Source organism: Xylocopa sonorina, chromosome 12 (assembly GCF_050948175.1).
Source record: "Xylocopa sonorina isolate GNS202 chromosome 12, iyXylSono1_principal, whole genome shotgun sequence".
Taxonomy (NCBI): domain Eukaryota; kingdom Metazoa; phylum Arthropoda; class Insecta; order Hymenoptera; family Apidae; genus Xylocopa; species Xylocopa sonorina.
In genome coordinates this window covers 7362925-7378461 of record NC_135204.1, presented here as the reverse complement: position 1 = coordinate 7378461, position 15537 = coordinate 7362925, and the positions used below count along the sequence as shown (strand labels likewise).

General features: G+C 45.5%; 1 protein-coding gene across 1 annotated transcript; it reads right to left on the bottom strand.

Annotated features, from left to right (window-relative positions):
- Positions 1 to 10278: 10278 nt before the first annotated feature.
- On the bottom strand, positions 10279 to 12887 carry LOC143429621 (uncharacterized). The gene is made up of 5 exons (XM_076905299.1): positions 12725 to 12887; positions 12459 to 12541; positions 11011 to 11244; positions 10686 to 10829; positions 10279 to 10557 (listed from the first exon to the last, which is right to left on the bottom strand). Exons 1-5 carry the CDS (start codon positions 12885 to 12887, stop codon positions 10393 to 10395), a joined length of 789 nt encoding a protein of 262 aa, XP_076761414.1. The 3' UTR covers positions 10279 to 10392.
- Positions 12888 to 15537: the final 2650 nt, after the last annotated feature.

Sequence of the window (15537 nt, the reverse complement as noted above, 5' to 3'; positions counted from 1 at the left end):
AACTACAAACACCCCAGTGATCCGCTTGCAACCCCTCAAACTTGCCACGAATTCAAAAACCAAACTATCCACACCAATGACCTTCTTCTACAAAAAGAAACAACAGCAATTCAACGTTACAGCAACAAATCTAAGGAAAAAATACGATTAAAAACTAGGAACACCCCAATGATCCACTTACAACCCCCCAAACTCTCCACGAATTCGAAAACGAAGCTGCCCACACCAATGGCGGTCGATCTCTCGTCTCTGAAATAGCTAAAGTCCGTGAGAACGGGCAGAAATAGAGCGTGCGGCGGGTTATCGGCGCGCGAAAGCGATTGCTCGATAAAGGGGTGTCGGTTTTATTGGTGATCTCTCGGCAAGCGGCCGTGCGTCGCTCGCGCGTCGATACGTGACCGATGGCCGGATGTCGCCGCGGCGGAATTAGCGTCCGTTTCACACGCGGCTCATCGACGGACGTGTCCGCGTCCTGCCCCTTTAATAACCGCCGACAGACCACCGCCGTTAACGACCGCCTGCCGATGGCGTGAATCGCGCCGTTTTATCTTATTCGAGGAACGCACCGCGATACCTGCGATTGTAAATCACCTGTCGCCTGCATCCGCGGCTGTCGCAGCTGGGATCGTTTTGTTCGATCTCAGAAAACCGGGTCTAATAAGCGGACGGATCGATAGCGACGCGTGGGAGACGACGAGGATTGTCCTCTGTGATGAGGGGTGAGCTGCGTTGCGCTATTGCGGTATTGTCTTTTGGATGAAAATTCGTTTAGTGGAGGATTGAAGGTTTTTTGAATGCGAGGATTGCAGTGGTTTGCGACATTCATTTCGATTTTAGGAGAAAGAGTATCGATTGGGAATTATAACTATTCTATTCGCTTTCGTATCGTAATTTTCAACCCTTTCGATGAGATTCTTTGAAATATTTTTAATTTCGAGAAAGATAGATGTAGGTAATATACTTTCAGAAGCTCAGGTGCGAGGTTGACGTAGAACTATTCAAAAATACGGCTGGAATCGATATACAGTGAGAGAGCTGACTGCTTGCCCATTCACCCCTCGAGTTACGCGAAGAATCCAACTTTCCTAATTCCCTTCTTCGCTAGCCACGACGTCGGAAAACTTTCCAGAGGGTGGTTCCCGGGTTTTCTAGGCCGTGAGGAATGCCCCGGCTAAAAACGGACGTCGAGCGTCTCCGACGACGAAGCAATTTCGAGGGAACCACCCTCGTCGTCTGTCCGCGAGCTTCCTCCACCCTTGGACGACGAGACGCTCGTTTTTTTTACAACCGCCACGCGTTTCTTCTCATCGCGGAAATGACTGGTCTGAGAGAATGAATGTCACGGTCGCCACAGTTCGCTAAGTGAACGAAATTGAACCCGCGAGAGCTGTTCTGTCCGCAGTAGTGTAGTCCTGTACTGGTCGGACGTTTATTTCAACAAGTACAACGACGCTTCAACGCGCGATATAACAAATGCCTTTTCTCCTCTCCGTTTTTTAAATATCGTACATATATATTGTAGCTAGACTAGGTCCGTGGAACAATTTGAGTTCGATGGTTACAAATTGCGCGTGTGTGTGTATACGTGTACGTGTATGTGTGTGAATATTAAAAATGAACAAATTGTGTATTTACAAAAGACGTGGGTTCGCCCTGTATCGATTGCTGAATTGAAAAGGTCGAAGGGATGCTTTCTGCTTGCAATTAGGAAAGGTTGGACGTGTGTTCTGGTTATTTATTCGTGGTAACGCGTTTGTAACTGCTAATCGGACGTGTAACAGCAGTGATCGACTAGGCGATTATGGAATTACGCTTTTGGCTGTTTCGTTGGGCGATTACCTAGTTGCAGAGACATCGATACCTTTTGGTACTTTTTGATACGTTCTAATTTGTCTTAGTTATGTCCTTCGCGTCTCTGTGAAAATACGAATGTTAGTAGGAACCCAGGAAGATAACAGAATCCACAAAGATCTATGCGGTTGGTCACAGGGGAAATGAAATCAGCGATCCTTCTTTTTACCACCATCCCCGCCGTCGTCGCCCGTTTTGTACGCCCATTTCTTCCCACCCATGATCTCCTCCTTCTCTCCGTGCATATCCTTGTGCTCGAAGTGGGTATCCTTGCCCTCCTTCACCTGGTGACCTTTGTTACCATCGTGGTGGCCGCCTTTCATGTACTTCGACTCTTTGCCATATTTGTCGTCGTGGCCAGCCTCGTCGTGGTGGCCCACCTTGTGGTGGCCACCCTTGGACATCTCCTGTTCTTGATGGAACCCGCCATCTTTCTCCATGTCTCCGTCCTCGTGGAACTCGTCGAAGAACTCGGTGTGTTTGTCGAATTCGTCCTGAGAAATCGAGATCATTTAGAAGTGAGAGTGAAACGAATCGATGAGATCGACGAGCTTACCTTTTTGTGCACTGAGTGTTGCCCCTTAGTGCTGTAGCCCTTCTGATGTTTGCCCTTCTCACCGAACTCCGCTGCCTTCGAACCCTCCTCGTCCTCCTCGTGGTCGTTGTAGTATCCAGCCTGCTCTTTGTGCTCCTTCTTCTCGCCGTCCGTCTCGTCGAAGAAATTGCTCTTCTTCTCCTTGTCCTGGTGACCCTTATTGGCTTCCGCGTGCTCGTGCCAGCTATTGTAACCCTTTGGAAAACAGAAATACGTTCAAGGACTCTATTCCACCCTCTGCGCTAACAACGATCGCGCTACTAAACGATCAACTCCTCCAAAATTTCGATTCGTGTGAACAAACAAAATTAAAAGTATTATTTTAAAAAATATAATTATTTCCAAGGTAACTATAATAATTTTACTTAAATTAATATCAATTTCGTCACCTGCTCCCCAATCTTGCTCTTCGTCTCACGATGCTCCTCCTTCACTTCCATACTCTCACCCTTCTCGAATCTCTTTGGGCCACCCCCGTCGTGCTCCTTGGCGCTGTGCTTACTCTGATGACTCTCGCTGTCGTGGGTGCCATCGCTCTGGGTATCCTCCACCTTCTGCTCGATACGCTTCTGTCCGTGCCCACCGTCCTTAACCTCGTGCTTAACGTGCTCGCTCGAACCCTCCCCGCCGCTGTCAGCCACCTGTTCCTCGTCCTGAATGTACTCGTGACTCAGCTGATCGTGGTCCCCGACTTCTATGTGGCTGGTCTCGCTGGACGCCTTCAGCGTGTCGTCTCTCGCGGCGTCCTTCAATTTCTGACCAACCGCCACTTGGGTAGCCTCTGCCTGTCCATCGACCGCACCCTTGTTCTTTCCATCACTGTCATCCCTCGTCTTCTCGTTCCTCTCGTTCCTCTCGTTCCTCTCGTTCCGCTCATTTCTTTCATTTCTCTCTTTCTGCTGCCTCAAGTTTGACTCGCCTCTGTGACTCCAAGGATACATACTGCTAGTCGCGAACCTCTGCATGGACGACAGCAATGGCGGATAGTAGACATAGTTAACAGGATGCAATCCAGGAGTCGCAGTGGACGTTATTGGGCTTGCAGTTCCAATTGGTCCTCTCGCGTTCTGATAGACGTCCATGTTCGACAGGGTCCTTGGTGGTGGTTTCGAGGGTGCGTCCATATTGGACTCACTATTGTACTTATCCTTTTCACTCCTTTCACCGCTATTCGAACTTCTGTCTTCGCTGGAATCACTCTCTTGGGACACTTGGTGATCCTTGTAAGCTGAGCTAGGTCTGTCCGGTTCATCTTCGCGGGGTTTGAAAGGTTCAGGCTTATTGGAAGGTTTCTGACGGTCACTGGGCGAAGGGTCAGTCTCTACTTTCACAGTGGAATCTTGCTTGTCACTTGGTCTGTCGTAGAATTGCTTATTCAGCCTTCTGACAGGGTCGACTACCTGTACGTAGTCGTTCGAGTTGCCATCGTTGGTCTTCGCTGTGTTTGGATGAGGATTCCTGCTGTTGGAGCCACGATTCACGCCAGAAGCTATCTCTTCTGTGGCTAACACTTCCAGGCTCTCTTGTTGGCTCTTTTTAGGGGCTCTGGAGAACGCTCTGGGCGCCACGTCGTATTTTTGCACCAAGCCTTGTCTCTTGGGTTTGTTCTTGTTCTCCACGTTCGTCGATCCCTCAGACTCGTTGGAGTCGTCGTTTTCGTATTCTTCAGATCTGGATGACTGGTCCTGTCTCTGTAAATGCTTGTACACCATTTTCTTACGACCTTTCTTGGACTTTCTTGGGTCAGTCGACTGAGACGCATCAATGGCAGGTGCACCAGTGGTCGCTGGCTCTATATTCTGTTGCTGTCTCCTCGATTCCGTGGGTGGCGAGGAGTACTGTCTGGCTGAGGTGGAAATCTTTGGCTCAGCCACCTTCTCGAGGTTCCTCGCGTCAGTTCGAACGATGGCTTGGTGGCTGGCTGGAGAACGAGGTTTCGCGACTGTCTGCTTGACTGGATTCACGATTGCTACTTGTTGCGTGCTCCCTGCGTTCCTGGATGCTGCTTTCTGTTCCGCTTCTAATTGTTTCTGACCGTTCTGAGCGGATCTGGAGTAGTACTGAGGCAGCACTATGATTTTCTTCACCTGCACTTTGCGTGGTACCTCGTTGTATACATTGGCGGTGTCTGAAGTCTTCAGGTTTGCATTCTCGTTATTGGACACCGCTGTGTCTGAAAAATAAGCGTCCTTCTTGTTAAAATGCTTCAGAAAGTTGAACTTTGGTTAAATTAGAATGAAAGTTCAAGGATATCAACCAGGATTACTGTCGATCTTCCTCTTCTCCTTCTTGTTGATCTTCTGAGGCTCGTAATCGGCGATCGACAAAGCGTGCTCTATGTTCTCCAGGTTCTTCATGTCGTCAGCGTTCAGCAGCAACACTATCGACTGATCCGTCTGCTGGTCCACCTTCGTTCGAGCCTTGCTCTGCTTTGGGACGACGTTCTGCGTCTCCGCCAGCGACAAAATCTCGTCGTTAATGCTTGCGGCATCCTGGCTACCCGGAAGCTCCGTTTGCTTCAGGCTCGACGCGTCCGTTCGCCTTCTCTTCGCGACTCTCGCGCTCGATAATCGTGTCGTCTGCGAAAAAAACGGGATTTTTAGGGGATTTGCAAGTCAGGAAGTCGATCGTACTCGGTTGGTCACGGTTGACGAACAGTGGAACACTTTTTGTCGTATTATTTTTTCGAACGCGTGAGGCAACTGTGTTATGCAACAATCCATGCATTCCACGATCTGAATATCAATCTTTTTTTCCTAAAAAAAAACCTGAAAGCAATTTCTTTGAAACAGAAGAAATTCGAAAACTATTTAATCGTTTCAATTATCACTATCAGATAATAATCAAAATATATAGAAAATACCATGTATGAAGACATAAATAATCCTCTAAACCCAATTACTCGAAAGACAAATCTCTCTATAATTCCATTAAACTCTCAAAGAACCAAATAATCCCAAGAGAAGAAGAAAAGATACTTAAAGGTCGCTGCAAATCGCAAGATACCTCGATAACAGCGCGAAAAAATTGCAAAATGATGTACGTATATGAATTAATACACGAAAGAGCGGAATATGGAAGGTCGTCGTAAACGCGAACGTTACCAGGCAAAGTGTGAGCAGCAGCAGGCCAGCTGCCGTGGATCCACGGGCTCGCATGTCTTGGCGGGCACAGGGCAAAGACTGAACGCGAACCCAGCCGCGGCGGGCAATTATATCGGGTGGTTTCTCAGCCGAGATGCCCGTCGACGAATGATATGACAATTTCACAGCGATTAGAAGCCGCCCATAGCCGGACGGAGCAGCCAGCGCCGCGGCTCGCGTCGATCCGCGATTTCGATCGATCGCTCGATCCTCTCGGCTTCCTCCTTTCTCCGCGCAGTAAATCATTGCGCAAGACGGTGCGCTCTCGACTGGATCGCGCCACGCATCCCAACGTTTCGACCGCTTAATCGACGCTGTTGCGTAAACCCCCGTTCGTTACCACTTCTCTGTTTCCCCTCTTTTTTTTCGTCCCAAATTCTCTACTTTTTTTCCACCCCGTGGATCGGGTTTCTCAAACGAGCTGATGGCGTTCAATTAAACCCAGCGAAATCCTGGCTTTCGAACCGTGGTAATCGCTGTTTGGTAAAAAAAAACATCGAGTTTCTGACTGTTTCGTCGTTTTAATTGCCCTCAGTCGCTCGATGAAATCATTTTTTTGTTTCAATTTCAGAAAGATTGCCAATACGGTTAAGAACGAAGAAAATAGTGCGTATCGTTCGAATTACTTGCATAAGAGAGTTCTACTTATAGAGATCACTTCCGTTCGTTTTCTTCTGAGATTGGTAGCTCCTCGTCACATTCGCCATTTCCTCCGTTCGAAACCGCAATGCTTTCTTCGTCCTCGCGTGGTATCCCCACTGAAATTCATTCTTACGGACACGATACACTTCCTCCACTATTTTTCTTTCTTTAGAGAGAAAAAAACGAACAAAAAAAAAGATGGAGACGCGAGCATACGTCACGGTGTCCTGGAGAACCGGATGGCGCCACGGGAAATCTCCTCAGCTGGACAAGTCGCGGGGCGGTTTGCGAGATGGACGCAGCTTCGTGGCTTTGCGTAAGCGCGCCGCGTGAATGAACGCTATAATGTGGTTTCAGCTGAGAAAGAAACCAGCCCGCCTCGGTGTTACGCTTTTAAAGGCGGACGAAAAACCAGCGCGAGGATTGTGTCCGCTCGGTTTCTGTGTTGGTGACTGGAGATTGGCGCGAATGGGAACGTTTTAATCGAGGCGATTAACATTTCCGTGGGATCGACTGGCGTGGTTTAAGAGTTTTTGAGGAGAACGTGGATATCTTGGGATATTTGGTTGATTATTGTTGATCTCAATGGTGGTAAATGATTGTTAACCCATTCACTGCCAGGCAAATTTAAAGCGTCTTGCCCTGGGTATCAAGATTTTAATTGAAAGAAATCGAGGAATTTCGCAAAATCTAATAACGTTAAGCTACACAATCAATCTTTTATGGCACAAACTACCAGATATCTCGTAGTTGACAGTGAATGGTTTAATAATAATAATAATACCGTGGACAATGATGAGAAAAAGAGAAATAGGAAGAAAGAAAACGGTAACGATAATAATAAAATAGTAATAGCGTATTTTAAATTTAACATTTGAAGCGATATTGAACATTTTTCATTTCAATATTTTACATTACTTTTCAGATTTCGTCTGATTAAATTAATTACGAGTTGTCCAAACAACGCTGATTCGCGATTGCACGGAAAAAAAAGTTGGCGTTTCTAAACGGTTGAATCGATCGGCAAAATCGTGATTCGCCGCGAGCGTTTCTTGTCGTCCTTGAATTGGCGGTGAAAATCCGCGGGGCCCCGGATGGAAATTAGAAACTGCGCGATGTTAATTAAATATTTTCGACGGCGCGGCACGTGACGCGCGGCGAATCGATTGTCACCAGCGGCGATTGTGCAACGGATTTCTTGCCACCGCTATTTCGCAGTGCCTCCCTCGAAATGCCCGCCGGCTTAAACGCGCCACGTGTACACCCGTTCCGCGATCAATTATGCACGACCGTTTGACAACGAACGTCTGACACGATTTCGATCCGTTTTCGAGCGAATTACGCCAGCTTCCACACTCGCGTCGGTGCGATTAACGGCGGCAAATTATTTAGCGGCTCGAACACCACCGTTGTCGAGTAAAATCGTCTGCCTCGCGCGTGTCTATTCATTTGCAAAAGCATCCACTTTCACGATCAATTCTACATGAAGTCACAAAAGTGTTAAAAAATTGAGAGAAAGGAATTTCGTATAAATAAGCCGGAGGATTAAATATTCTATATTAGAATTAGTAACAGTCGACGCACAATTTTCTGCTCGCGAGGTACGAACGTTGGAACAGAACAATATTCTTCTTTCAATTCTTCATGAACGTATCCGCCTGTTTACCAAACCCTCTAAAACTTCCACTATCTCAGAGTCTCGAAAAAGCTCAGCCCCGCGACGCGACTCTGACGCACTGCTCTCCTAACCCTCATTTTCAACCGTGACACGGTCACGTTCGAAGCTTCGTACGCGAAAAAAAAAAGAAGAGAAGAGAAGAGGAATCACCTCTGCCCCGTCGATTCTCGTTCGACGGTAGCGTCACGTGCTGCAAAATTGCGGCACGTGGGCGAGGGACCAGAGAAAGGGTGGATTACATCGTTCGGCGATTAATTCGTTTGGCGAGGAGAAAGAAGATTCGCGGAGGACTGCGTCACTGTTTCTGACGTTGTTCCTCCCACGAGCGTCCCTTAACCGGTGCGAGGCGCAATCTGCAGCTCATCTTGGCGATTTTATTCGATTCGCCAGGGTCTAGTGACCTCGTTACCACGTCCTGCGAATTTTTGCCTCGAAAGTGCGCTTTGATCCTGGCGTCGTTTCATTTCTCGAACAGTTTTGCATGTTTAGATGTGATATCGCAACTGTTCGCTTAGAAATATTTGGAACGATTATTTTTTTAATTAGTAGCATTCGTTTGGAGACTTCGTGGACTGATTGAATTCTTTCCATCGCGTACCATGCTGAAGAATTGAATCGAAAATTAAAGAAAAATAGAGTGGTACCAGCAAGGCGATGGTGTCTGACCACAGACGGTCCGTTTCTCCTTACGCTCTCACGCGCAGTTCCTCAAGCGCGCTCTAATCATACGCCACACCACTTTTTGCTGTCTTTCAACGTTAAACAAACTCTCCACAACGCGTTATTCAAACAAATTACATAAACTCTATATATTACTAAAAATCGAACTCAAATATCAATTATTTAAAAATCGCTACAATGCTCCAACAAATCCCATATAAAAGAACATTAAAAATAATTTTATCGTAATTTCCAGCGAAAACGAGGGAATTGAAATAATTTGAAGATCCAACGAAGCTACCTCGTTGCGCTGAAACGATCCTGAACCCGGTAGAACAGAAGGCAATAACCATTCCGAACGCGGGCGAGGCGAATCAGAAAGCCCCCTCCCACGGAGCTAATTAACCTTCGCGGCCATTAATGAACGTGGCTCCTCGCGAGCGTGCTCGATAAAGCCGCGTCTCGCGGAACAACACGCGCAACGAACAACCCAAAGATCGTCGGTCCTATTCGCACGGCGCTGTTCGCGAACGCGACAATGTAACCCGTTACCGGACCGTGGCCAATTTCACGCCAGCATTTTCACTTTTCACGCCGCGGTGGCCGTCGCGTGGAGAGTGAGAGCGACGCAAACGACGCCTCGGTTCATCGAGCATCGTGATCGACGATATTTCGTTATTTCCGTCGATCTCTCGACAGGACCCGCTGGCATTATGCTGATACCTGCTGTCGCAACGTTCCATCATCCTTCTTGCGCGCCATTTTTTTGCCGCCTCTGAAAATCCGCCAGCCACGGGTCGTTGGGTGGAAAGTGAGATTTCATTTGGCGGATAATAGCTTCGATTAAACACGATTGTTCGTGGAATATTGCGCGAGTGTAATCTGCTAAAAATCGAAGCTGATTTGCTGTTTTACTTTAGTTCGGTTTATAGCCATAATTTTAGTGGATACAAAAATTTAGTTTCATTAGTTTTGTAAATAAGATCTTATTACTATTGTAGACAGATGTATCTGAGAAATTGCAAAGAAAGTATCGATAGAAAAATTAAATCTTTCACAAGAAACGCTAAGTAATTCTATTATCTTATTTAATGAAGATTTTCTATATTCTACGTAGATTTCATATTGTTCGAAGTATACGTTTCAAACCTTGAAGTCTGTTGTAACAGAAAGAAGGGAATGGAAACGTGTCAGGTTGGAGGAAATGATAATTTTGCGCGCGTGGGATGTTTATTCGCAGATGAACGAGTTGCGCGATTCTTTTGTACGGGGACACCGTATGCATAACGCGTAGTCCATTTCCTCGTGCTTTCCACCAGGAGCCGTGCTTATTAAAGGCCGTCACCTCGAACAGTCGGCGAACAGCCACAATTTCACACACCTGCACCGCTATTTACACGCCTGCTTTCTGTCTCCACGTTCGACCAGCTCCCTTTCGCGTCCCCGCGCCACCCCACGGGAATTGTGCGACCGGTGACGTCTCAGTTTCCACGAGAATTCCGCCATTCTGATGGTTACTTACGAGGAAAGCGTGCGCGAACACCTTTACTTTAATAATCATAATCTCTACGCTCCCTTGCAACGATAATCTTCTATATTGTATATTTTCTACTCAATTCTAGTCTATCTTATATTATTCGTTATATAACTAATTTGTTATATCACTATTATTCTTTTTTTCTTCAAGGTTTTCTAAAAAGTTCAAATTTGGACCGAAGAATAAATTTCCTTAACTGGAGACATCCATTTCTGGTGACTAGCTGATGAAGATTGGTTTCGAAACGTACACTCGTGTTTAGAAATAAATTTGGTTCGTCAAGAATTTAATGGCTGCTGACGATCCATTTCCTCCCTGTGTCGCGACCACCCTTCTTTCCATATTTCTTGTCGTGTCGATGGTGGCTGTCGTGGCCTTCGCTGGCCTTGTGGCCCTTCTGATTGCGATGATGATGGCCCTCTTCGTGTTTCTTCTTCTTACCATGATGATGCTGGCGTAGTAATTGTTAAATATTTATTTATTCCCGTTCAATTTATACTATATAGCATTTCACTTGAATTTATAACTAATAAAAATTAGAAATATAAAACAATTGTTGATACTATCGAATGGACGAACCTCGCGATGAGCAGAGTCCTTGTACCCCTTCTTCTCGTGGCCACCCTTTTTTCCTTCGTGTTCGTGGTGATATCCACCATGTTTCTCGTGTTCTCCATCTTCGTGGTACTCGTCGTAGAAGTCGTGCTTCTTCTCGTACTCGTTCTACGACGATTCACACCGTTTTATAATTTTTTAATCGAACTCTAAGAGCACAACGCACTGCTCAACTTCAAGGAGAATACAATCTAAGAAGAACTAAGATCTTCTATGTTAATTGAGTAACAATTAACTCGATTATACGAAGGAAATTAATGGTAGTTATTTAATTTCTGCTTGAGCATACCTTTTTGAAGATACTGTGCTCTCCCTTGGTGCTGTATCCTTTCTGGTGTTTGCCTTCCTCCTCGAATTTCGCCGCTTTCTTACCTTCCTCGCCATGGTGTCTCTCGTCGTAATGATCTTCTTGCTCGTGCTTCTCCTCCTCCTCCCCCTCTTTCTCATCGTACCTCACCTTATGGTTCTCCTTATCGTGGTGGCCCTTCTCGCCTTTATCGAACTCGTGGAAGACCTTGTAACCCTGTTTCAAAGCGCGCGTATATACGTACACAATCGATAAAACGAAACGACCAACAGTGGCCAACGATTTTTCTTATATATTTCCTGGCAAATTTGATTTTTACATCGCAGATGGTTGAGCGTTTATTTTTTTAAATCATAGATCGCATCCTTAAATCTTTATTCTTTCTCGTTTCACTGCTGACTGGTCTCTGCTTTTAAAGAAGATACTTCAGTGACAAGTTTCATCCCTGATACATTCCCTTATCAAACTCTTCGCGAAAAAGAAAAATCCAATACGACCATCCCTGTCGTAACAGTTCGAAACGCGTCGTGAAAAAAAAGGGACGACGAAAACGGCGAAATTCACTCTTGTCGAGCAATCTCGTATAACGAGTTCGCGAGCAAATTAATTGCCGTAAGATGAACGCCTCGGCTGGTATTAAAGTAAGAAGCAATATCCGGTGGCGCGTGTGCCGCACAAAAGGGCGAAAATACCGCCCCGTCGTTACCAAGAACAATCCCCCGTCGAAGAAAGAAGCATCGTTCGACCGCTGCGAGGATGTCGTTCGCGCAACAACGACCGTGTAATAAATAATCCCGATGGGACACCGGGTGGACGCTAATATCGCGAGGGCGACGAGCAGGGGGTGCGAGCGTCCTGGAGAGTGGACGATGACCAGGCGACACCGCGAGAAAAAGGATCCTCGCGATTTTCTGAGAGATTCGTTGCAACTGCGACTGCATCCAGACTCTGAATTAATATAATCACGATCAATCTTCTTCATTTTCACCTTGGTACTCAATGTTTTTTAACGAAATAGAAATTATCTTCTGAATCAATCGTAAGATCGAATTCGAACACCGTTTTCGTACTTCAAATCACATTTTTTTCGCAAAACGATGCGATCAGGTTAAAGTATGATTCTTCAGCTTTGAAAAATGTCAGCACGTGTTTTAGAAAAATATGAACAGTTTCTGAGATACGTGGACTTGAAGATAAACGTAGGTCTATTGGGTTCGACGAGTAGAATCAGACACCTGACAGACACTGGAGTGCAACGTGTGGCTGTTCGACTGTATCTACTGGCACTGTTGCTCGTTAGAGAAGACAAGTTTGTTTTAATGAAATGGGGTGAATCTAGAAAATCATTGTTCGCGAGTAATTATACTGACGCGCACCGTGAAGATTTAATAGAGAGTATGGAACTCGAGTAATGGGTAATTAAATCGTACCTTGTCGCCCTTCTCCTCGTCGACGCTGCGATGACCTTCTTCGTACTGGGTGCCGCCACCCTTCTCCTCGTGCTTGCCTCCACCTGTTTGAATTAATTACGAATGAAGACTTTCTTCGCGACGAAACTTTCTGCAGGAATTCTCGAGCGTGACAAGCGTTATTAAGATGTTTCTCTTATTAAATTCAGAGAAACTTTCGTTTCTACGATTATAAATAAAAATTGCTCTAATATTCCTCGAGTTTCGAGTTTTCGATAAATACTTGCCTCCATGTTCGCTGGCAGCTGCTTCGAGATCTACTCCATACCGGAAGTTCACAGGAACTTTCTTAGTATTCCCACTAGCGATCGAATTATCAGGAAAATAGAAGAAAATAGTTAAAATTAGGAACAGTCTCGCGAAATTTATCGAACAATTTGTCGATATCATGTTGATGATTCGCAAAATGATAAGAATCACAGATCCGAAGTAATATCAGCTACTGAGAGTGTGGAAATATGACGGAGATCTTGTTATTTAACGGTAGAAACGAAATGAGACACTGAAGATCGCCACGATTCGAGGCACAGATTTATTAGCACCGTTGTTCCTCGCTTATATCCTTTTCCTTTCCGCTCTGCGATCGACGATCGCGTTTCTCCACCGCGAAGAAAGTTCCCGCTTCCGAATGACGCGAGAAGAAAAAGATGCTTTCACTTCATCCGCGTCTCGATTGACAACGATTGCTAATCGACTATCTATTGAAATGGTTCGCTGACATTTCTTTCTCGATTATTAACGCTTTCCATTATCAAGAATAATTCGTGGGAACAAATTTCTTTACACGCAATCAAATATTTTCGAACACCTTGAAAAAACTTTGCTCTGTGACGCCACGTGTTTGCGACATACCGTGGCTTTTCCACTCTACACTTTATCTTTTCTATAGCTTTCCCTCGCACGTGGCTTGTTATTCTTCCAGCTGGGAATCGGGTTCCCGGGTTGTTGATTTTTCTCAGTTTCCACGAGTCAACGCCGCGCTCCATTTACTTACCCCACGTTAAACATCCCCCGTATCGCTTCGGAACTTCCGCTGTCGACGGTGGACCGAAAAACCGTCCAACTTCCTCTTACACCTGTCGTTCCAATAACTAAATGCAATTCAAACAGTCGTCACCTTCTGCGACAGCTGAATGCTCTCGAGCACGCAAACCGCAAAATGTCACGCTAAATCGTTCAAACGTGCGTTCCTCTTTCGAATAAGAATTGTATATCGAACGTTCCAGAAAATAATCAAGTAAAATTTAATCAAATAAAATTCTCGACAAAAGCAATTATAAAAAATGATTAATGTTACTCTTTGCTAGTTCCTACTGCAACAAATAATATTTATATTATTATAATGGACGATAATAGAATGAAATATAAAAAGGATGGGGTTGAAAGAGGGGTGGAATAATGTAAATGAGCACCCATCGCAGAGTACCCGTTGATACCACTCGACTAATCGAACGAGAACAGCTATTGAAATATAAAAAAGAAGACAGCTAATGAAATATAAAAAAAGGGGTTGAAAGGGGTGAAATAAAGAGATTACAAAAGCCAAAAAGACCTAAGAAAACGTAAATGAGCACTCATCGCAGAGTACCTGTTGATACCCGACTACTTGAACGAGAACAGCTATTGAAATATAAAAAAGTAAGGGTTGAAAGAGATGCAATAAAGAGATTACAAGGGCCTGAAAGACCTAAAAAAAACGTAAATGAGCACTCATCGCGGAGTACCTGTTGATACCACCCGACTAATCGAACAAGAACAGCTATTCAACAGCCAACGGAAATTCCTCGAGAGCTCGCGCTGGCGAACGGAAGCTGTCAGGTGGTTTGGGTCAGCTCGAAGATCCTTGCGCGTTCACGTGGAACCGGGTATTCGGCAAACACCGAGAGGGGGACGAGAGTGAATGAAGCCGCAGCGCAAACAGCTGGCCGGCTCTTTTTCACCCCTCGTTTAATCCCTCATCCGGCTACGCGATAATCCGTAAGAGGGAGCACTCTTAATGAATCTCGCAGTCGCAACTGGCCAGGTTGCGAGGATGATCTTAATCTTAATATTGTTTGAGTCCGTGCTATCCGCTTTGTGCTCGAAGACGTCGGATCGACCGTGATTGCGCGTCTTCAGAGGACGATGTTGATCGAGATGTCCTTGAGTCGAGAAGAAAAATTAAGCTCGAGAGAGAAAGTCGTTTCGAGAAGCTTAAGCTTTTAGCGAATAATTATTAAAGTTGCTGTACGAGTTAAATTGTAATATAGTCATTGATTTTGTTTTTTCTGATGTAATTTGCTGGTTGATCGTGATTTTAGAGAAATTTGTACGTGAAGATATCTCAGAGAAGCGATGGAACCACTGCGATTTTTACTTTATCGCGCTCCAGTTTTTATCGAGGCGAAGATGCTTAGCGGTGGATAAATCGATCCGAGAGGCTCGCGAGTTAAGGGTATCGTAACTTTTAGGGGTTACTCGAGAGGAGAATCCTTGTAAAAGGACCCTATGAAAGAAATACGAGGGACGATAATGTCGCAGACCAAGCTAGCTGCGAACGTCTTACATTCCGCGACATTTAAACACCGTGGATCACAAAAGTATCGAATAAATGTTGCTTCGTGGAACGACGTGCAAGAAACCAGTTAAAACTTTGCGGTCCTTCTGTTTTCGCATCGCAGAACCCACGAAAGACTAACAAGGGATCATCTCGCACCTTTCAACCCGTTCCAACCACCAACGAGGAAACCATTTTATCTTCTCTGTGTATAATAAGTTCGATCAGCGTGGCGTTGAAATATAAGCGAAAACGTGACGTGCATAAGCTGAAGAAATAAAGGAAAAGATCGACAGCATCGTTCGAAGTGACCAACCCAACGAGAAAATGGCATTCGACGATTTTTACTTGTCTCAACTTCTGCCCTGACCTAACGCAGCGGCCATCGCTCTAAGTGGCTACGCATCGAAGTAAAGAGTCACGTGGCTAACGAGATATCGGTAAGCAAATTAGCCCTCGTGGTGTACGCCGCCTTAAGCGGCTGGGAACGTAAACAGGGTCTCG

Excerpts from the sequence above, each read along its gene's own strand:
- LOC143429621 (XM_076905299.1), bottom strand. The coding sequence starts at position 12,887 with ATGATATCGACAAATTGTTCGATAAATTTCGCGAGACTGTTCCTAATT. Across the intron at positions 11,245-12,458 it reads ACGAGGAGAAGGGCGACAAG|GGTTACAAGGTCTTCCACGA; the intron begins GTACGATTTAAT and ends GCTTTGAAACAG. Across the intron at positions 10,830-11,010 it reads AGCACAGTATCTTCAAAAAG|AACGAGTACGAGAAGAAGCA; the intron begins GTATGCTCAAGC and ends GAATCGTCGTAG.